At 41.9% G+C, this 23,147-nt stretch overlaps 1 protein-coding gene across 2 annotated transcripts in view; it reads right to left on the minus strand.

The window, feature by feature from the left end:
* The window catches only part of DAZAP1 (DAZ associated protein 1), a 71,189-nt gene extending 48,042 nt beyond the window's left edge, over positions 1-23,147 (minus strand). The window contains exon 1 of one of the 2 annotated variants that reach the window (XM_039349497.1): positions 22,812-23,143. In XM_039349497.1, coding sequence (XP_039205431.1) covers positions 22,812-22,843 — 32 coding nt within the window. In that variant the 5' untranslated portion in view covers positions 22,844-23,143. Of the gene's footprint in view, positions 1-22,811 lie in introns of both variants that reach the window. The other variant, XM_039349498.1, reaches the window with a different exon arrangement.

The following is a 23,147-nucleotide window of genomic DNA, read 5'->3' on the forward strand; positions in this document are numbered from 1 at the left end:
TTTGTAACAACTGACATTAAGTCATTTAAGTCAGTGAATCCTGCCTTGGCACATAAAGCCTCCTGATGGATAATACAATGAAAAGGCACAATCGGATGTCCAATAGCTTCTGTAAACAATTTCACAAATCCAACTTTTTTCCCCACCCTGTTTGGGGCACCATCTGTCATTACTGACACAACTTTAGAGATATCAATGCTTAGGTCGCAGAATGTTTGCATAACAACCTTACATATTTCGCTTCCTGATGTACTTGTTGGAACTGATATTAACTTTATCAACTCTTCTCTCATTGTGTGACTATCAGAATATCGACCAATAATGGCCAACTGAGCATGTGACATGACATCAGTAGTTTCATCAAGACAGATGGAAAAATATTTACAATACCTTATGTCTCTCTTTAATTGATGTACGTTTGTGTTCAGTCTCATTATTCGGTCTTTTATGATATTTCTACTGAGTGGTAACTCAGATATTCTCTTAATACTTGCATCTTTATTCTGCATATCGTGAAATAGAAGTGGCGCACATCTTAGGAGAGTTTCTTTAATAAATTCTCCCTCATTAAGTGCTTTTGCATGCTGAGCTAGGGAGTGAGCAATGCTCAAACTTGCAGATGTTAAATTTGTACAGCCTTTTATAAATTTAAGGATGGAGTTAGATTGGCTCTTATAAAGGTGTAGCTTCCTGGAAATGTATTCCTTCCTTTCATCCTCACTTTTTTCCAAGAGCTGGGAATGATTAGTTTCAAAATGTCTATTTATATTCCACGTTCTGCTTACTACCGTTTCAGTACATAGAACGCAAAATGATCTGCCATTTTTTTCTATAATACCATACATTTCGCTCCATGTCTCTTGAAAGGGTCGGCCACTGCTACTACCACTCCCTTTACTTAACCTTTGTTTTTTATTTTTTGGGTGCTCCATCAGTGGGCCAGTGACAGCAGATAGAATTATAGATAGCTTGTTAGCCAATTAGGGGTTAACTAGCCTAACACAGCCTCCCCCTCACTTATCTCAGTTATTGTGGGCAATTACAAGTCCCTGGCACCCCAATAGTTGCTGCTAATGGCGCTCACAGGTCCCCCTTACTGTGTGGCACTCACTAATTGCGGCCTGACTGGAGAAAGGCACGCACTGTTCCTGCGCTCCTCTCCTGGGGGTCCTCCCTAACGTACTCTCAGCCATGCTGATGAAGTGTGTGCGCACGGCACGCACGCCTTACCAGCAGGCCCTGCGCTGATAAAGGGGCTGTGCCTGTGCTTGCCTGTCAGTTGGTGGCGGCGCAGGCTGAAGTTTGCGGCGGGGACACAGTGAATGAGTGAGTGTGCGTGGGGGAGATCACACGTCCCGCCCCCCGTTCCTCCAGCACAGAGCGTATTTCTTTCATCCTTCCTGGATCCAAGGCCGTAGTGGTACGGTTGCTCTAGGGGGGCGGTAGTCATAATGGGAGAGTTTTAGTGGGTTCGAGTCCCACATAACCTGGTGACCCGCCAGGTATCCGTGGGGATTTCTCTTCCGTGGCGAAAACAAAAAAAAAATTTCTTTCATCCTCGGCGTGCAGGAGCCGAGGATGAATTGCATAAAATCGCATGAAATCCTGTGCGTGTCACCCCAAATGGCTACGCGTGTCAGCACTGACACGCGTGTCATAGGTTCGCCATCACTGGTCTAGAACAACAGTGGCATGAATTTGATATGCGCAGGGCTCTGCGTCATTACGTCAAGCTAACCTCGGCATTTCGCAAGTCGGAGGCCTTGTTCGTGTCCTTTCAAACCTCCGCCATGGGTCAGAAGCTTTCATCTTCGACCATTGGTAGGTGGATAAGGGCATGCATTGCTCAGGCCTATCTTTCTCAGTTACTTCCAGTTCCTGCACACATCACGGCTCACTCAATGCGCAGCGCAGCTACGTCAGCGGCTTGGTCCACACAAGCTTCGGTGAGGAGATTTGTAGGGCAGTGACGTGGTCCTCTCCTTCCTCATTTGTCAGGTATTATAGGATAGACCGGTTTGCAGCGGCGGACGCTGCGTTTGGCAGACGGGTCCTACAACAGGTTGTTTCTTCTCAGGGGACACAAGCCTAGACTTTCCTCCCCGTAGGGACATGAGTGGCTTTGGTATGTCCCATTCCGTGGATTCTACACTCATCATGCTGGTGAAGGGGCGTTGTCTTACCTGAACGCCTTTTCTCAGCATGATGATGTAGAATCCACACCCTCCCGTTAGGGTAGTCTAGGCAAGTGTCACAATGATTGGAGCCATTGCGCCGGACTTCGTCAGGAATGCTTCGCCTCGTCAAAACTGGGAAGACACACCCAGAGGGAGGCATGGCCAATGTTCTGACCTAGTCTCTTCTGAGCAGGAAGGCTAAAATTACCCATCCAGTGGATTCTACATCATCATGTTGAGAAAAGGCATTCAGGTAAAACAACGCCCCTTCACAGTTCATCTCTGAGTTACATATATTCTCTTCTATTGGAACTTCAGTCTAGTTTTATAAGGAACCATAAATCATTCTTCTCTCGTTCTATTTTTTAGCACTGGATCACCTCATAGACAAGTATCAATATTTAACTAATCTATTAATTTGTGATGGAATGTTTTGTCGAATCCTTTCACAACAGCTGAAACATTATAATAAATCCCTAGTTTGTAGTATGATGCAACACGGTTTCCTAAAGTTCTTGATCCCATTCTGAGATATATGAGTAAATGAAACTCGGCTTTTGTTTTCCCAAAAAAGCCTCTCCATGTAGTCCAGGGGTGTCAAACTCAATTTCATTGAGGGCCGCATCAGCATTGTGGTTGCCCTCAGGGGGCTGGGTGGGTGTGGCCAGAGTGAGTGTGGCCTACTGGGTGGGCATGGACGAAGTGGGTGTGGCCAGCTCTACATCGTTCACGTCAAGGGTGCCTGTGGGGGCCTGGGCAGGAGTGAGACAGATCTGAGGGTCTCTGGCAGAAGGGGGTGGGACCAGGGCAAGTGCCAAGGCATGGTCCACTGGAGGAACCTCACTGTTCCTCTCAGGCCATGTGAGGGGGGTGGGCTGGATGGTGGCGTGGGCTGCCCGGAGCCCTGGGCAGCAGAGGTCAAATGCCCAGCCTGGCCCTCGAGCAACTGCGGGACCAAGTTATTTCCAGACGGCCTTGTGGAGCTAAGACTGAATGCATTTCAGCATAGATGGCCACCACAAAATTGTACATTGGCTTCCGGCTGGCCTGGGCCAGGGCCAAGGCAGCGGGGGCCGTTCCTTCACTGTTTCCAGGATGGCTTCGTGGGCCACATGAAACCACTTTGCGGGCCACATCCAGCCCACAGGCCTTGTGTCTGACATGTCTGATGTAGTCCCATTAATATAATGGCACAACTGGCTACACCCTTTTAAAAAAATATTTTTATCCCTTTATTATTTTTATAAATAACTCAAGGTGGTGAACCTATCTAATATCCTTCCTTTTATTTTCCACAAAACAACCACCCTGTCAGATGAACTCGGCTGAGAGTGAGTGACTGGCCTTATGTCACCTAGCTGGCTTTCATGCCTAAGGCAGGACTAAAACTCATAGTCCTCATTTCTAGACTGATGCCTCAATTACCAGAACAAATTGGCTCTCATTTTATAATTCAACCAAGTTAAGAGAGTTTACTGACTATATAATTTAGGATTTGCCAGCTAGGCTTTGGACATCAGAGATACATTTTTTTTTCTTGAATGGACAAAGAGGCAATCTATCTCCCTAAATGAAATTGCCTTTCAATTATCTTCTGCACCAAAGGATAGAGCATTAAAAATAAAATCCAAGCAGGAGCCCTATACCAATGTTTCTGTAATGACCTCTGAAAATACGCTGAAATCCAAGAGTTTAAAGATGCATTAAGAAACTAATTTAGCTAGGCTGACTGTATTGATTTTAATCAGAAAGCTGGGTGTTGCCTTCCCTTCTGGTTCTTACACTTACCTTTTCCCAATAAACTCCTTTATATAACTGGAGATTTAGCTTCAATATGTAATAAGCCATTCTTAATTGAAACCTTCCCTCTGTGCAAGTCAGCAGGGTTACACAGCCTTCTTTTATGCGTCAGAACTGGCAATTGGTTTCTTAAATTCTGAATTTCTCAGTACTGGGGATAAAGATCTTAGACACGTATTTTTACTTAGGACTCAAGGGACAAATCCTTGATAGGTGAAGTAAAACCTTTCTATCTGCACAGATTAGGGAGTGGCAGGAGATACAGTTCAATTTGTGGTTGCTTATTATAAGCATTTTATGCTATCAGCTTATAGGTAGCTATCACATACAAACCCCTTCATGCCTAGGAACTGGCTGAGAAGCTGCCTTTCTCTGTTTCTGCCCATCCCATAAGATCCAACAAACCCCAGGGGGGTTGAAAAACCACAATCTTGCTATTCTTCAACTGAGTCTTAAAGACCTGACTTTTCCCACAGGTTTTGGGTTAGATTAGCATCTATGTCCACCTGATCTGAATTATATTTAATATGTTTGTAGTATGAATGTACTCCCTAGCTATGATTACCTTAAAAAAACTGGTTTAACCTTTCAGGTTTTGTTATATTAATGTATATATGGCTCAGAACTGCAGTGAACTGTGTAGCTGTGTCCATTTAAAATATAAATAAGCAACGCTTTTACTGAGGAAGCTTCAGAAGAAGGAATGTGCCAGTGAAGTTTTAATATAAACTGCTCTCACTTTATATCAATCAATTATCCACTTCATAAAGGGAACTGAGCCAGAAGAGAAGCTAAGTAGTTCTGCTTCTCTTGTCATTTGTTTTCATAGAGTACTGCCACAGATCACAGATTATATTGATCTAAACCAGGGGTGTCAAAGTAAATTTCATTGAGGGCCGCGTCAGCATTGTGGTTGCCCTCAGGGGGCCAGGTGGATGTGGCCAGGGTGAGTGTGGCCTACTGGGTGGGCATGGATGGAATGGGTGTGGCCTACTGGGTGGGCGTGGCCAGATCTACATCGTTCGTGTCAAGAGTGCCTGTGGGGGTCTGGGCAGGAGTGGGACAGATCTGAGGGTCTCTGGCAGAAGGGGGTGGGACCAGGGCAAGTGCCAAGGCATGGTCCACTGGAGGAGCCTCACTGTTCCTCTCAGGCCATGTGGGGGGGGGTCTGGATAGTGGTGAGGGCTGCCCAGAGCCCTGGGCAGCAGAGGTCAAATGCCCTGCCTAGCCCTCGAACACCTGCGGCACCAAGCCATTTCCAGACGGCCTTGTGGAGCTAAGACTGAATGCATTTCAGCATAGATGGCCGCCACAAAATTGTACATTGGCTCCCGACTGGCCTGGGCCAGGGCCAAGGCAGCGGGGGCCGTTCCCTCACTGTTTCCAGGATGACTTCGCGGGCCACATCCATCCCGCGGGCCTTGCGTTTGACATGTCTGATCTAAACTATGGTTTGCATACATAGTGGCTGGGTAAAACCATCCTAAGCAAAACAACAGCAACAACAACGATGGCTTTGATATAGTAGCCTTATGGTAACAAAGAAAGAAGTAGTAGATAAGTTTATTTTAAAATTACCATTCCCTCTGAAAGATAAGTTGGATTCTTAAATGCAGTATCTGCCCATCAGTGTTACTATGTGTTCTCTCAACACGGGAACCGCAACTAACAGTAACACGGGAGGGGGGGGAGAGATAACAGCATCCCAGTTATCGATCTGCACAAAACAGCATTTTTCGTTTTAGCTGGGCAGCTTTATTTATGAGACTTCATTCACAATAATTGTACAAGAAATCACTCTCATGGATATTACTTACCCATGGATGGGCAAGCTAAGTCCTAGAGATTTGATCCAGCTTTATCCACTTGTTTCTAAATGGAGCCCTGGTCCAAGCAACTGAATTTGGGGACAGAGGGGCAGGAATACTACCCGACCCACTAGAAAATGTTTCCAAGATTCGAATTGGGATCGGTAAGATGCGTTGTCAGTGCTACCCTTCTCCATTACCATTTCTGACCAAACTGGCTGTGGTCTCCAGTGTGATACAGAAATTCAGTTCAGTAGCCCTTGGGGATCACAACGTTTACATAAGGTTGCACAAATAAGGCCAAATGGAGATTCCATAGAGTCTATGAATGCCACAATCAGGTCAATGTATAGGTAATTGCACACACTCGATCTAATTTTTGAGTAAGAACAACAGGTGAACCACTTGGGCAATGAAGAAGCCAGCTTCTGGAGACTTGGGGCTTTGTCGCCTCATTGTCTACCTGGAAGAAATATATTAAGGATGGTCAATCCCAGACACTTATAGAATCTGTTGATTTCTTGAAACTTCTGGATGATTTTACAGAAGTCATAGTAGAGATATTGTTAGTATCCTTGTTAGCCTATACCAGTGATGGTGAACCTTTTAAAGACTGAGTACCCAAACTGCAATCCAAAACCCACTTATTTATTGCCGGGTGCCTGGTGGGCGTGACCCACTAGGTGGGCGTGGCTGTGGTGGTCATGGCAGACTGGGTGGGTGTGGCCAAGGTGGGTGTGGCCACCTCAATGTTGCTCATGGGGAGGGACACCTGTGGGGGCTGGGCAGGATTGGAGGAGATCCAGGGGGTCTCTGGCAGATGGGGCGGTGGGCACAAGGCTCATCCTGCGGGGTGAGGCGAGGCAAGGGCCAGGGCCGCTGCTGCCTGACACCACTGGCCCCCGCACACAGAGGCCAGCGAGCGCATGGGGGCTGACAGTGTCCGTCAGCAGCCACAGCCTGCCACCAGCAGTTCAGAGAAGCCACCTCTGAGCTGGACGGCCGCCCGACAACTAAGGAAGCGATGCAGTGGGTCGTGCCTGGGAAAAGGAGAGCATACAAGGCCAGGAGGGACGGGACGGGGGGAGGGAAACCAGCCGTGCTGGGATGCATCTGGCCATGTGGGACCTCATAGAGTTAGTGGGCGGCTGGTTGAAGAGGGACGGTCGCCATCTCCGGGGCATGGCATGTGTGCCGACAGAGAGGGTTCTGAGTGCCGCCTCTGGCATGCATGCCATAGGTTCGCCCTCACTGGCCTATACAGAATAGAAGGCTAGGCTAGTTACCAGGAGATTGTGAGTTCTCTCTCTCTCTCTCTCTCTCTCTCTCTCTCTCTCTCTCTCTCTCTCTCACTCTCCCCCCCCCTCAACCCATCTCACAGGGTTGTTGTGGAAAAAGAGGAAGGTATATTAGGTATGTTTGCTGTTTCATAATAAAGATGGGATATAAATACATAAATGAGTACAAATAGCATAAGGGCTTGAATATGACCATTCAATGTACACAGTAACAATATACTGTGGTACAAGTGCCACAAGAATATGTGGCAGAGAAGATCAATGCTTTTCAACCTTGGCAACTACCTGAAGTGTGGACTTTTGCAGCCAGTATGGTCATTCTTGAGAATTCTGGGAGTTGGAAGTCCATACATCTGAAAGTTTCTAAGGTTGTAAAAGAGTATACTAGAAGATCTCCAAGATTCTTTCCATGCTAGGATTTGTTGAACTCTCAGAAATGATGGCAAGCTTATTGTCATCCCCTCCAAAAATCTCAATGCCAGTACTACAAAGACAGATTTGGGAGGCATTTTGAGAATGAAATCCCTTATCTTCATGCTAACCTGACTTCAGTTCTTTCAGTCTGCTATAAAATGTCCTGTGCACTATCTAGCCTAAGTCTGCGGGGTCACTTTTAGTTCAAGAAGTCCAAAGACAAGGACATTTGTAACTCTCTGGCCCATCATCTGAACTCACTTGTACTTGCCAAAAGGAATGACTGGGTAAATCAAGAAAATAGATACAGGGGTACATGATGGAATGGTACCATTGATCTTAAAGAAGGCAATGTTCTATCTGCTCCTGAAGGCTTCCCCAGTTGCAGGGAATTTTGCCAACTGTTCCTCTATTAACAATGCCCCTTAAACTAAGTTTTTAAGAGAGTGATGTCTATGCAGCTGCAGATGTACTTAGATATGCTGAACTTTTCAGTCTAGGCTCTAGTTTCAGACTGCCCTGATCGTCACAATAGATGACCCCCTTAAGAAAGTGCAATTCTTTTGAAACTACTTTATCTTTCTTCAACCTTTGACACTGCCAATGAGGGATCCTTCTGGCCATTTATGTAAATTAGAGGCACTCTACGTAATAAGGTTCTGATCTTACTTGCAGGGATGGTATCAGAAAGTAGTACAGGTAGTCCTCAACTTATGACCACAATTAAGCCCAAAATTTCTGTTGCTGAAACGTTTGTTAAGTTAATTTTGTCCCATTTTACGACTTTTCTTTCCACAGTTGTTAAGTGAATCACTGCAATTGTTAAGTTAGTAACACGGTTGGTAAGTGAGTCTGGCTTCTCCATTGACTTTGCTTGTTAAAAGGTCGCAAAAAAATGATCACATGATCCAGGGATAATGCAAACGTAATAAATATGAATTAGTTGCCAAGCGTCTGAATCGTGATCATTTGACTATGAGGATGCTGCAGTGGTTCTAAGTGTGAAAAATAATCAGAAGTCATGTTTTTTCAGTGCCGTTGTAACTTTGAACAGTCACTAAATGAAGTGTTGTAAGTTGAGGACCACCTGTATCAAGTGACTGTGCTACCGTGTAGACCGGTAGCTGCAACAGAAGGCAGTAAAAGGCATTATTTTACCTTCAGTATTATTGAAATATACATGAAGATACTGGGAATAGTGGGTAGGCATTTTGGAGCTGGATGTCATTCATATGCTAAAGGCATTGAGTTCTTTTTTCCCCACAATATCTGAATCTGCTTCTCCATAAAACTGGAAACCTCACAATCTTTCATGATATAATACAACCCACTCTGCAAGACCACCCAACATACACAGCCCCCAAATCTTAATGTGACAGCAGACTGTCTGTTCTTATGGTAAAGATGCATCTTTTCAACCTTAATGTATTAACCCTGGTTTGGGATTTGAACCCTCAGGCCTGAAATCCTGAGCAAATAGAAAATGCACTCCTTTAATGCTAAACATTTGTCCCATTGCACATGGTACTTGTCAGACTTAAGACTTTTTATTCACAACTATTGGCCCAATACAGAAAAGTCAGAATAGTTATAGTTTAAATATACAAGGCCTGGGGAATATCAGGTTCAAACCCACATTCATCTATGAAGCTGAGGTGTTTCTAGGACATCAACTTGGCCTAGTCCCATGGTGGCAAACCTATGGCACGCGTGCCACAGGTGGCACGCAGAACCCTCTCTGTGGGCACATGTACCATCACCCCAGTCCTAGGCCTTCACCTGGGTTTTATAAAACCTTTTCGCTTTAGGCCTCCACCACCATGTGCAAAAAAAAAAAAAAAATCAATTTCAATTTCTCGTGGGAAAAAAAAAATCTCGCAAAGTTGGAATTGATTGATTGAACCTTTTAGTCCCACAGTCTGCCATTACCATTGCAGCCACACCCACCTGGCACCCGACAATACGTAAGTGAGTTTTAGGTTCCAGTTTGAGCACTCGGTCTCTAAAAGGTTCGCCATCACTGGCCTAGTCTAAGATAAAAGATTGTTGGTGTACATAACAGGAGACCTGGGGGGGAGGGAGAACAACAACAATTCGCTATATTCCTTGGAGGAAAAGCAGGAGAAGCTTGTGATAAGTAACTATTGGGAAGAGCATACATAAACCATGTAATCAATGTGGTTTTCCTCTCTTCATTATGATTCTTTTGGGAGTTGGGTAAAGAAATAAGAAAAGTGCCATATATTTAGATCTGTAAGAATAAGCAGAGGTAGTGGTAGTGCATGCATGCATGTCAACTAAGAGCAAGGATTGCTAGTATGACTGGAATGGTAAAAAGCCTTCACAGGAAGTTTTTTAAAAAGTACTGAGCAGTTTTACTACTATTGCCATTATAAATTACTTATACTCTCCTAACAAAAATGTGTGCGACTCTTTTATTGACTTCCTTCAGAATTTCTATTTTACTTAATAAAGTAAGTCATTGTTATTTATATTTGGCCTCAAATGCTGACAGTGTATTATCTAATAAGGTGGGGACTATTTCTTTCTCTCTTTTTGTAGGAAATTCCTATAAAGAACGAACTGCAGGCCTAGTGACATCAAACTGCCATGGGCTTTCCAGCAGGGAGGGAAATACATTATGGATTTATTTTCTACGTACATTATGTTAAAGGAAAAAGTTGCACATCTGTTCCTTGCTTTCTTTGCACAACAGCAATAAATCAGTTTCTCAATGGCCTGCCACTTAAATTAAGCAACCCAATTTTACACAGGGGGCAGGCTGAAGTCATCGTAGTGTTACGATTGTTATCTCTATTCTAAAGGGTGGAGCACAACCAAATGTCCTTTTGTACCATACCCGTGTTCAGTATTTTAGCTTCAAAGAAAGAGAAAATAGTGTTTTAGGACTGGATCAACTGGTAAAAGGTGAATAGGATTCGATAATGTGATTTTTACTCTGAATGCATCCTTTTTTTCCCTGCCCTGCCCACATGTGACCAACATCTTCCAAACTTGTATTTTTTGATCACCACCCCTGAAAAAGTTAAAGAATACACTATCATGTTTCAAAACTAACAGGATACAAGAGCTTTGGGTTTGTACTGTATATAGTGAACTCAAGCGGGTTTGTATATAGTGAACTCAAGTGTAATAAAGAGTTTTCAGTTCCTCTTTCTCCCTTGCAGCTTCCCCAGATCTGATCCAGAAAATCATCCTCTTAGGATCATTTGATCACCTTTTGCAACCTTCTGACAAGCAAAGTCAATGGCAAAGCCAAATTCACTTAACAACTGTGTTACTAACTTAACGACTGCAGTGATTCACTTAACAACTGTCTCAAGAAAGGTTATAAAATGGGGCAAAACTCACTTAACAAATGTGTCATTTAGCAACAGAAATTTTGGACTCAATTGTAATCGTAAGTCAAGGACTACCTGTACCAGGAATGAACAACATGTCATATTCCAAAGTTAAATTCAATTCCCATCAGTGTCAGTAAGCATAACTAATGTGGGAGGCTGACGGAAGATTCAGCCAAATACGTCTGAGGATCACACAACAGGCTATCCCTGTTCTTAAGCAAACATTTATAAAGTTTTGGCAAGCGATAATGTAGTGGTTGGAGATGAATGTATCAATAAAGAGTAACAGAGAACTAAATCAATTTGACTAATTCACAAGATGAAATGGGAAACCATACAGGACATTTTAAAGCTGCCCAACTGAAAAAGATGAGTATTTTATTAGTACTAGGTATTTTCGTATGCTTGCCGTGAATTTTGTTTTCAGCCACCAGACAAAAGAAATACAACTGCTCTAATTATTAATGCCTTTGTCTCAACCCATCCCGATGCACCGGATCTATAGAACAAATGAGCCATATCCTGGCAATGGCTGCCATTAGATAACTGGATAAAAAAAAGGTAAGAGAGTCCCCAGGGATTTTACTCTGCTAGTCGTTGGCAATTATATGGGGCGGTGCTCATCTCCGTTTCAAGGCCATTGAGGCAGTGCTTTCTGAAGACATTTCTGTGGCCACATGGCCAGCATGACATTACAGAGCACTGTTACCTTCCCACCAAAGTGGCAGGTACCTATTTGTCTACTCACATTTGCATCCTTTCGAATTGCTGGGTTGGCGGGAGTTGAGGAGAGAATTGGAGCTCGCCCTGTCGCGTGACACAGCTAGGACGCAAGCATAAATAACTACAGAAGTAATAGGAGCAAGAATGACATTGTCATAAATGGATATCATCAGAAAAGAAAAAGGACAAAGGGACAGCTTTTATGTCATTATATCAAGTTAAAATAAGATAGCTCTCTGTTGAAAGAAAGCTATTTGAACCGGAAGTGCCAGGAAATTGAGTTCAATGGACAGTCTGACTTGGGGTAAAGTGAATCCTATATAGTTGGAATAAAGTGATAAAAGTGACAGATAAACTAACGAAAGCACAGATGTCAGGACAAAAGGCAGCACAATACATTACAGTCAATACTGTCCAGCAACTAATGAAAATAAGAGATGGGAGCTTTTGTACATGGCACCTTGAGTTGTACAAAATAAAGGTGAGATATAAATACACAAGCTACTTCTCCATAATGATAAAACTCAAGATCTGCAAAATAATTATCTTAAAAAGAAAGAAATATTTATAAAGATAGAAAGTATCTGGATGGCTTGTTTAAAAAAAAGCATGAATCTAGGAGACAAATGCTTCTTTTTCAACCTCTGAAATGCAATAAATCCGATGACACAGATCATTATATCAAGAGAATATGAGATGTCTTTCCTGATAGCGTCTAGGTGTTTCTAAACTAACTAATTCTGTCATGGGCAAAACTGAAATGTGATTTAAAAAAAAACCTATTTCCTTTTCTATACTCTCAAATTTCAGAGCACAGATTTTAGTGCAAGAATATGAATAATAGCCGTAGTAATTTGGATCTCTTCATCAATGCAATCTTCCATCAATAAAGCAAATCTTTATTGCTTGCAATCTTCCATCAATAAAGCAAAGAAAAGGAACTTAGTACTGTATTATCATTCCCAAGAACACAAAACTAACACATAAATCATCACAAATTTGACTCCAGGTAGACCTTAATGTTCCATTAAAGAGAACACAATCTCCATTAAAGAGAGCTCCAAATAGAGAACACAATTTCTGCAACAAACTGAGAGGCAGTCACAATTACTTACTAATTTCAAATATCTAAGTTCATGTCAAGAAGTCTGTTGATGCAGTATAGTTATACTTCCAACATTTCTGGCTAATGGACATGCTGGCTAGGGCTTTTGAGTTGCCTACTAATCCTTGCTAATAAGAATGACAGAAATTAAATATTTTCATTTTATATAAAACTGAACTATGAGATTATAAACTGCGCAAGGTTATCCAAATGGCAAACTAACTGATGAGTGGAAATTACAAAGTGAAAAGAATTCTAAAATTGAACTGAATTTTCTTTCCTGATTTTCCGCAAGCATCTTTTCTATTGTTTTATTTTTATTTTGATAGCTTATTTATTCTTCCTGCTTTAAAGGGACTAAAAGCAACCCTCCCCCCTTGATTACAGAAAAGAAATGCACATTGTAAAAAGGAGGCACCAGAAATACAGTATAGTCTTAAGCCACCTTGCATATTTACTAGAAACTGATTTTATGTAATTTTATATTATCTTGGACTAAAAGCTACATAAAATAAATGACGTTGAGGTACTGAAATGTCACACATTCATATTGGTACACTAGCTATTGTGTATTTGACTGCTTACGTGCCACCATTTCTGACACATCAAATAGCAGGCTGAATGCAGGTTTTCCTTTCTCAGTGGCCACTGCAGTCTCTCAGCTCTACTTGAAATTATTTATGGACACCTTGATGAATATTCAAAAAAAAAAAAAAGGCAAGGTTTTCTGAGGTCAAACAGGGAAGCTGTATATAAACTCAGTGCTTCTATTTATACATGACTCAATAGATTACCACAAGCTAAGAGAGTTTTGGTATTTGACTTTGTGATGGATGAATTCTGGTATACTGAATAAATGTAGATTAACCAATGCCAAAGAGCCTGAAGAAAGTGGATAAAAAAATAAAAAATCTGGATGGGCAAAGAAAAAACTTCCAAAGTATTCAAAGGACACAACTGACTTGATAATTATATCAAGACATTATACAGATAGGATTGCTGAATTTTCCTGAGCTTTTTTTGGGGGGGGGTGTTCCTTTGCTTATTATATATGCCAAGTTGTTCCATTTAATAACTCACACAATGATTGCATATTCTGCCAAAAATGAACAACTTTTTTTCAAGATTTTTCAGGTTAAGATAAATAGGTAGACAGACAGACAGACAGACAGACAGACAGACAGACAGACAGACAGATAGATAGATAGATAGATAACCTTTATTGTCATTTTTTTACTGTGGGCAGAACGGCATAATCAAAAATGAAATTTAGTTGCCCGTTCTCAAAGTGAAAACACATACATGACACACCTAAAACATACTATATAGAACATATGTATAGACCCACAACCCTACATATACATAACAAAGAAATATTAAATACTGTCAGATCCCTCTGACATGGGCTGTTCAATATATCTTTATAGCTCCTGCTCATTTGTACTAAAAAAAACTTTGTAGTTTTTAATCTGTATCTGACTGGTGGTCTTACAGCTATAATAAAATTTTATGTTGATGGTGTTTTTGTCTTATTTGTTTTAAGTAATATATTTTTAACAAAACTAGCTTAAAGCTACCAAACTGAAACCACAAAAAGAAGCCAAGCAGATGTGATCAATTACAAACTCCATAACATTATCATTAAGCTTTAATAAATTTGAATAAATAATTTAAATACAGGTAGTCCATGCATTAAGAACAATGGACTTAACATAGTTTCAAACAAGCTGCCCGTTATAGCACTGTACTTAAAATGGAGGACAGTTGACCAGCAACATGATCTGACTAAAAATGGCAGATAGTGTCCTCCAATAAACCACTAACACCATGCAATGCTTTCATGAGCATCACGAAGTAGTGTGTGTTTTTAATACACTGTTTCAATGATTCGTGAAAGCATTGCAGTTTCAGCATTTGTTGACTTGAGGAAGGAGAGTGTCCACCATTTTGAGTTTGATTATGGGTACCTAGCCAGAACATTTCGCTACCTTCAGGATAGTGAGAGGTGAATTGCTCCATGTGAACTGAGTTCTAGTGGGTTCTCCTGAATTGGGTTTTCCCTGCTGGAAGTTGGTTTCCTCCATATTATTCAGCTGAAACAAATCTTACAATCCTAATCTATAATTCCTAAAACAATCTATCTGTAGGATCCAAAGTAAACCTCACCTGATATTTTTCATACTTGTTGCTTCTCATGTAAGGGATTTACGTTAAATGAATTTAAATGCTTTAAATAATTGTCAATGCTTTAAAAGGCTTTTCAGTGTAGAAAGGGCAGCCCAATCTAAGAACTCTTTATGCATTTATAATAATAATAATAATAATAATAATAATAATAATAATAATAATAATAATAACAACAACAACAACAACAACAACAACAACAATAAAGTTGGAAGGAACCTTGGAGGTCATCAAGTCCAACCCCCTGCTCTGGCAGGTAACCCTATACCATTTTGGACAAATAGCTGTCCAGTTTCTTCTTAAAAACTTCCAGTGTTGGAGCATTCACTGCTTCTGGAGGCAGGTTGTTCCACTGATTAATTGTTCTAACTGTCTGGAAGTTTCTCCTTAGTTCTAGGCTGCTTCTCTCTTTGGTTAGTTTCCATCCATTGCTTCTTGTCCTGCCTTCAGGCGCTTTGGAAAATAGCTTGACTCCCTCTTCTTTGTGGCAGCCCCTGAGATATTGGAAGACTGCTATCCTGTCCCCCCTTGTCCTTCTCTTCATTAAACTAGACATACCCAATTCCAGCAACTGTTCCTTATATGTTTTAGCCTCCAGTCCCCTAATCATCTTTGTTGCTCTTCTCTGTACTCTTTCATTGTGCTGGAAAAACATCTTTTTTACATCGTGGTGACCAAAACTAGATGCAGGCAGTGTGAGATGAATTATGGAAACTGAATTCCAGTGATTAAACACGTTACTGAATTTTAGCTGAACTTTACCAGAAGGACTTATAGGCCTTCAGCCTTGCTTAAAATACAGACAGGTTATTTCTTCTGAAATTACAGGTAGTCCTTGATTTACAATCACAACTGGGACCAAAACATTCATTGCTAAGTGATGTGGTTGTTGTGAGTTGTGCATGATTTTTATGATCTTTTTCGCTGTGATCATTCAGTAAATACAGCTTTCCCCATTAACTTTGCTCGACAGAACTCCCTCTGAAGATCACAAATGGCGATGTTTTTCCAGCACATTGAAACCTTTGGAAACACATGTCAGTTCCAAGCATCCAAATATTGATGTGACAGCAGAGATGCTGTAACGGCCATAAACCATTTTTTTCAGCACTGTCATAACTTTGCTCATTAAACAAATGGTTGTAAGTCAAGGACTATCTGTATTCAAATAGAGAGCTCTATACTTGATCCATGTTCTCTCTTTCTAGGGTCTGCAATTCGAGTTTGATACCGACAGCTAGATTATAGCCAGAAATAGCCCAGAAAAAAGTAATGACTACATTTTGGTTTGAAGAAAAGTCTATATTTAAAACGCATAGAGATAAGTTTGAACTAGCAGAGTGACCATATAATTTTTTTAAAAAAAAGAAACATCCATAGGATCATGGTAAAAGAAAGTTGCCTGCCATTTTGAGTCAAGTCACGTTCCAGTTTTTTCTCTATTTACCATGCTTCTAAAGCAAAACTGCAACAAAGAAAAGGAAAATGATCATTACTGAAAATAAAGAGGAAATGACGAAGCGTCCTAAAAAAGGTGAAATGCCATCCGATTTCAAAAAGCATTAGGCTACAGCCAGTCAATAATCAGAACAATTTTAACAGATAAAAAACAATGGAGCATGTCAGTACCTGCCCTGGTGAAAGCTACAATTATTACTAAGCCATGCAGTGGTTTAATCAGTGAAACAGAAAAGCTATCGATAATGTGGCCAGAGAACCAAAATCAGCATCAAATGCCCATTAGCCTTACTTTACTGCAAGAAAAGGCTCAAAGCCCTTTCAATGGCTTAAAAGTTGCAGGACAGCAAATAAAGGTGATTTTTGATGAAGAGTATTTTGGGAGAAGGTTCAATCATTTCAAAATGAGGGCAAATTTACATAATATTAAAGTGCAAGGAGAAACAGTAAATACTGATGTAAGCAATACACATGATTTTCCTAACATGTTTAAGATTATTATTGAGGAAGTTATTTGCTAGACCAAATATTTAACATAGATGAGAGTGGCTTTTTTGGACGGGGGGGGGGGGAGACACCTGAAAGGATCTACATCAGTGATGGCGAACCTTTTAGAGACCGAAAGCCCAAACTGCAACCCAAAACCCACTTATGTATCATCGGATGCCGGGTGGGCGTGGCCCATTGAGTGGGCGTGGCTGCAGTGGTAATGGCAGACTGGGTGGGACTAAAAAGTTCAATCAATCAATTCCAACTTTGCAAGATCTTTTTCTTTCCCGCAAGAAGTTGAAATTGATTGATTGATTGAATTAACCTTTTTTTTTTTTTTTTTTGCACACTGCAGCAGAGGCCTAAAGCAAAAAGGTTTTATAAAACTCAGCTGAAGGCCTAGGACTGGGGCGATGGCGTGCGTGCCCACAGAGAGAACTCTGCGTGCCACCATGGCACGTGTACCATAGGTCCGCCACCATGGACCTACATTATAAAGGAGGAAAAAAGTGCACCAGGGTGCATGGCATCAAAGGATAGGCTATTGTTAATGCTTGGGGTGACACATCGAGGAATTTCAAGTTCAAGCCTTTGCTTGTTTATGACTGCCTAAATCCAAGAACACTTTATCATATCATTAAAAAGCATCTTTTCTTATTATTATTTGGAAGGCAAATGCAAAGTCCTGGGCTATAACTGCCATTTTTCAAGAACGGTTCTTAAACCATTTGGTCCCTGCTGTTGAATGCTATTGCTTGGCGCAGCAAATTCCTTTTAAGTTTCTCCTTGTGCCTGACAATGCATTGGTGATGGACATCCAGACACTTTAGATAACCTTCACCCCAATGTAAAGGATGGTATTTTTATCCTTTAACAGCACACTGCTACTTCAACCAATGGAGTAGGGAGTCAGGCTACTATTTATGGCAGACCTTCTCACAAACAGTCAAGGCTACTCAACATGATGTGATGAGCTTAAGGGAGTTCTGGAGGAATTACAACATCTGTGATGCAATCAAAAATACTGCTGAGTCTTGGGATGAAATGAAGCAGTCAGATATGAAAGGAGCGTGGAACAAAATTGTGCCCTCAATTTGTTCATGCTTCTCAGGAGTTTACAGCTCACTACACTGCAGAAGCCAGGCAAGCTGTGGTTGACATTGGTAATCAGCTGCAGTTAGATATCAGTGCAAAAGATGTCATACAGTTACTCGACTCCCCTGCTGAAGAACTGACCAATGAAGATCTTATGGACTTAAAGCAGCAGCTGATAGCATTTGAGGAAGAAGGCTGGGGCATACAAATCCAGAATTGGAAAAAGGTTTTGACAAAAGGCTTAGCTGAAGACTTTGTCTCATTGAAGCAGGGATGGCAAACTTAAAGGAGCAAGTTCCTAATATAGAGAGATTCACAAAGTTTAACAAACAATTACGTAGGGCTAGAACTGCTACAAGGCCATTTATGATGAGACACCCCCCCCCAAAGAAAAGCTGTGTCCAACTACCCTTGATGCCTACTTCAAGAAACTGACACCACTAGTTAACCTGCCCCTCCAGGAATAGATTCAGATTTTGACTTTCTAGCATCAGGCTCAACACCTTCAACAATAGCCATCTACTGTTAAGCTTTAATCATGATTTCTTTGTCTAAACTATTTTTAAAGGTGTTTCTTTTATTATTATTACGGTTGGTCACATAGTCAGCCAGAGTTTAGACTGGATTACACTATATTATTATTACAGTATTATTATATACTATATACCAGTGATGGCGAACCTTTTAGAGACCAAGTGCCCAAAAACTGCCCTGCCCCCCGCCTGCAGGGCCACCCACTGCCTCCAGGACCTGCCGATCGCCCAGACAGTCCAGCAGCGCTATGTGACCACGCCCTCCACCTGCAACCCGCAGCATCATCTGCATGTGATGGGGCTTGAGGGCGGAGTCTGTGCTGCTCCACACGGGCCACACCTGGGGGCGACTCTCCTCTGGGGGGCTGCTGGTGAGGAGAGGGCTGCGGAAGGAGGCGGGTCTGGGGCAACAGCGCATGTGCCCACAGAGAGGGCTCTGAGTGCTCCCTCTGGCACGCATGCCATAGGTTCGCCACCACTGCTATTTACTATATATACTATTATATAGTATAATAACTAGATTTACCCAACGCTAAGTTCATCATGGCTTTGGACAATTAGTGAACCTAGCAAAGCTGTCCAAAACCACTGTGGACATTGTAGCCTTCTTATAAAACCCAACGGTTCTGACTCAAAGACACAGAGGAAATCCTTTGAATCATAGGCAACTGACAAATCTAGGTCATTTGATACTATCTTTTCCCTATAATCTTCTTTCTCCTATGTACAAAACTTAAATACACTTCAAATCAGACACTTTCAAAAAGATAAGTTATTCTTGTAATATGAGATTCAATTTTTAAAACAGAAAGGCAAAATAATTTTCCAAAAGGAATATATCTATATCAATGCACTTGAACTTTAAAATGTAAATCTAAGCACTTAAGAGAGACAAACAGTAATAGTCAAAATGACAAATGTCACTTGCTCTCATCAGTTGAGAGCCAAAAGCTAAGCTACAAAAAAAAACTAAGCCCTGACTGTTTGATTTAATAAAGGAGCTTTAGTTCATGTGGGACCACTTCCAAAGTACCTCTTCCCAACACTGGGCCATTTCTTCTTCCAAGTTTCGTTGTTTGCTCTGGAAGCTGTTCTCTGCCATCTTTGTTTGCAACTGCTTTCCTTTACATTCTTCACACAGAAACATGACTATGCATGCACACAACACACGTGAAAGCAGCAGAAAGCAGCTTTCCAAAACAACTGTGATAAACTAGGGATAAATGTGGCTGCTTTAATGAGCCATACAGAGGTATTTTGTATATGATCTCTTTTAAAAGAGTTGTATAGTTCTTTTTTAAAAAGAAGTATATGATTCCAAGTACAAAGCCTCATAACTACTTGCAGCATCTCTATTTCCTGCCCTGGGATAACGTGCTTAATTTTGTGTTTATTTAGTTTGATACAATATCTATAGTGTTTGAATGCTCAAAATTAAATATATTTTGATAATATAACTGTTATGATCAAGCCATGTCATTAAGTTATGGTAATATCAGAATGAATGCTAATTTAAAGTATTCCCTTAGCTCTCTTCCTATACACTGCAGACATCCTGCACAATATTTGGAGAAGGGTGACTAAGGAGAATACACAAAGAGACACAACTGATGAGCTATACTTAGGATTATAAAATAAAAATATAAAATTTGTTGCAAGATTTTTATGAAACAGAAATCATGGCTCCTTACCTTTTGTAAATTCAGACATTCTCAGAGTAGAAACTATTATGTGGATATCTGTCCAAGATCAAAAATCATGGACGTCCAGAAAAGCAAGCAGAAAAATCAAAAAAAGATCCAAAAGAAAAGTTTATATTAATTTCCAAGCTTCTTATACAGATTTCCAAAGCCACTCATGCTTTTAGCAGTCAAGAGAAATACACTCTGACTTCATTAGAAGTACTGAGTCACCAATGTTCTGTCCTATACAGGTTGTTAACAGGATACATAATAGTGTATCAGCAGCAAAAGTCTCAATATTATGAAGGACGTGTTTAAAAAGAGGTGAAAGTCATTGCTTATTTGGCCAATATCTCCCTTAAAAATGCAAAGAAACCAGAGAATTAGATGAATTCTGCATTTCTATAGAATGCAAGGAAGACAAAAGAACAGTTGCAGATTCTCTCCTGTGAGGCATCACCTTATGACCTTGAGACTCAGCCATGGCAGGCCGAAACAAAGCAACTTTCTAGTCTTAACACTGAGTCGCCAAGTTAGAAACCTAGCATCCAGAAGCAGATTGGGTTTCTAACAGAAAACTGCATTATGTACATGGTCACAAACAGACTACATAACTAAACACGTAATTAGTCTATGCTGATTACACAATAGTAAATAGAGAGCACTGAAAAATGTTTCAAACAACCTTTTAGTACTACACAAAGACATAAACATATACAAAGATCCTGGGTGGTTTAATTTAACTTTTCATATGTGGCAGAAGAGATGGATCCTAGAATCAGACTCAAACAAGTCAAAGCATATGATCTCATGTCACCACACAACTCAGATACCACCGTTCCTCTGGCATCCTTTGTCTCTTCATGTCAAATGTGGAAAAGAAAATTTATTTCAGTAGGACCACAAAACTCTTCCAAACTCTTCCAACTAATGAGAGCTTAAACTAAAATGCAAACATCAACTCCATTATTTCTTTCAATGACCCAATATTAATTGTTTCTGCCCCGAAGATAGTGATTTTCCTCAAAAACAGCCGTTTTTCAAAATCTGTCACATTTAGTCAAGGATGTTGCTTCATGACCTTAAGAAACAAACACCCCCACTATTCTTGCTGCCAAACACCCCATATGGCTTCCTCATATTGCCAGTTTTATCTTACTATCACTAAATGCTTTGTTGTATAGCCATCCCTGATATAATTGTCTTAATCTTTCATGAATCCCACACATTTCCTTTTAGATGACCTGAATCTCCAACCCCCTAATCTTACAGGATAATAGCTCTATTATGAACAAGATCATTTCTCAAAGTTTATGGTGATTCTCAATCAACCAGGTCATGGTTTTCCCAAAAGGGAACTGGACCTTATAAGTTTCAAGAAAGTCCAGCTGCCTTTTGGAAAAAGCACCTTTGGGAAAATCATTTCTCCCCACTCTCACTTTATACAGCATGTATAATTTTACAGAGCATTTCTATTATACCCTCCCTTTTTACATCTGCCCCTGCTTATCTTGAAAAAGTGAAAGAAAGAAGCAGGTCCTAATATGCCAGGTCCCCACACAATTCTTCCATCTTCTTCTCAAGCCCTTTGGGCCTCAATTATCAGAAAGGAGACTAGAGGTAGTCCTCAATTTACAACAGTTCATTTAGTGACCATTCAAAGTTACAATGGCACTGAAAAAGTGATTTATGACCATTTTTCACACTTACAGCCATTGCAGCATCCCTATAGTCATGTGATCAAAATTCAGATGTTTGGCAACTGGCATGTATTTATGATGATTGCAGTGCCCCAGGGTCATGTGATCACGTTTTGCGATCCTCTTACAAGCAAAGTCAATGGGGAAGCCAGATTCACTTAACAACCGTATTACTAACACCTGCAGTGATTCACTTTACAACTGTGGCAAGAAGGTAAAATGGGGCAACACTTACTTAACAAGTGTTTCACTTAGCAACAGAAATGTTGGGCTCAATTGTGGACGTAAGTCGAGGACTATCTGCAAAAGGACTTTTTAAAAATGCAGTAGCCATCTTTCTCAACTTCTTTCTCTCTCCACAGCATGCGGTCCTCTGGTACACAGGGAGAGGCTGAAGAGGTCAGGGTTACCCCAGGAAAGAGAAAAAGAGCCAAGGCACTTGGCGATCCGATCGGATCCCATCCCATCCCATCCCATCCCATCTCTCTCTCTCTCTCTCTTTGAACAGAGGTAGGTATTTTATACCAGGCTCTCCCAACTAATCGGGAGGCTGCAGAATTCCCAGCAAGGCCTCACCAATTCACCTGGCTGGGCGGTGCGGAGGCGTTTGAAAAGAGCGAAGGGTGGCTTTTCTTGGGGACACCCTCTAGCGATGCCCCCAAAAGAGTGGGCGGTTAGCTTCTCTGAGGTGATCGGTCTTCGTGTCTTCCGCTTTCCCGGCTTTCCTCTTTTGAGTCAAAAGACACCGAGCAGGGAGGGCCTTCCTCCCACTCCTCGGGTGCTCCATGCCCCGAGAAAGGGAGTCTCTCCCCCCCCCGCCCCTTCGACGGAGACACTCTGTGGGGGGCTCCACATGAGACGGGGAAACCTTCGCTAACCACGTGACCCTACCCCCCCCCCGCGGTCGCCTGTCGCTTTCCCTCACGTGCCATCTCTCCCTCTCCCCCCCCCGCAGAGCTCGTTCGCCTTCAGGGCCTCACCCGATCTCGTCGGCGCCCCCGACGCTATTCATGGCGGCGACGGGGGCAGAATGGCCTGGGGGTAGGCCCGGCTAGCTGCCCCTCCGCTCTTCTTCCTTCTCCTCCTCCGGCGGCGCTGCGGTGAGAGGCGGTGGCGGGTCCTAACGCCGCTTTTCTCCCGTCCGCTTCTTCTCCTGGGGTTCACCGCCTGCCACAGGCGCCCTCGGAGCTCCAGGCGCCGCCGCCGCCGCCGTCCTCGCTGCCGCCTTCGGCTTTACCTCACACTAGAGGGGCCCGGCGACAGTCAGCCAGCTAGCCGCCGCCGTCGCGCGCCTGCGCAAGCGCACGCGCGCGCGC

This window comes from Crotalus tigris, unplaced genomic scaffold, assembly GCF_016545835.1.
Source record: "Crotalus tigris isolate CLP2741 ecotype Arizona unplaced genomic scaffold, ASM1654583v1 scf7180000018278.843604, whole genome shotgun sequence".
Classification (NCBI taxonomy): Eukaryota; Metazoa; Chordata; class Lepidosauria; order Squamata; family Viperidae; genus Crotalus; species Crotalus tigris.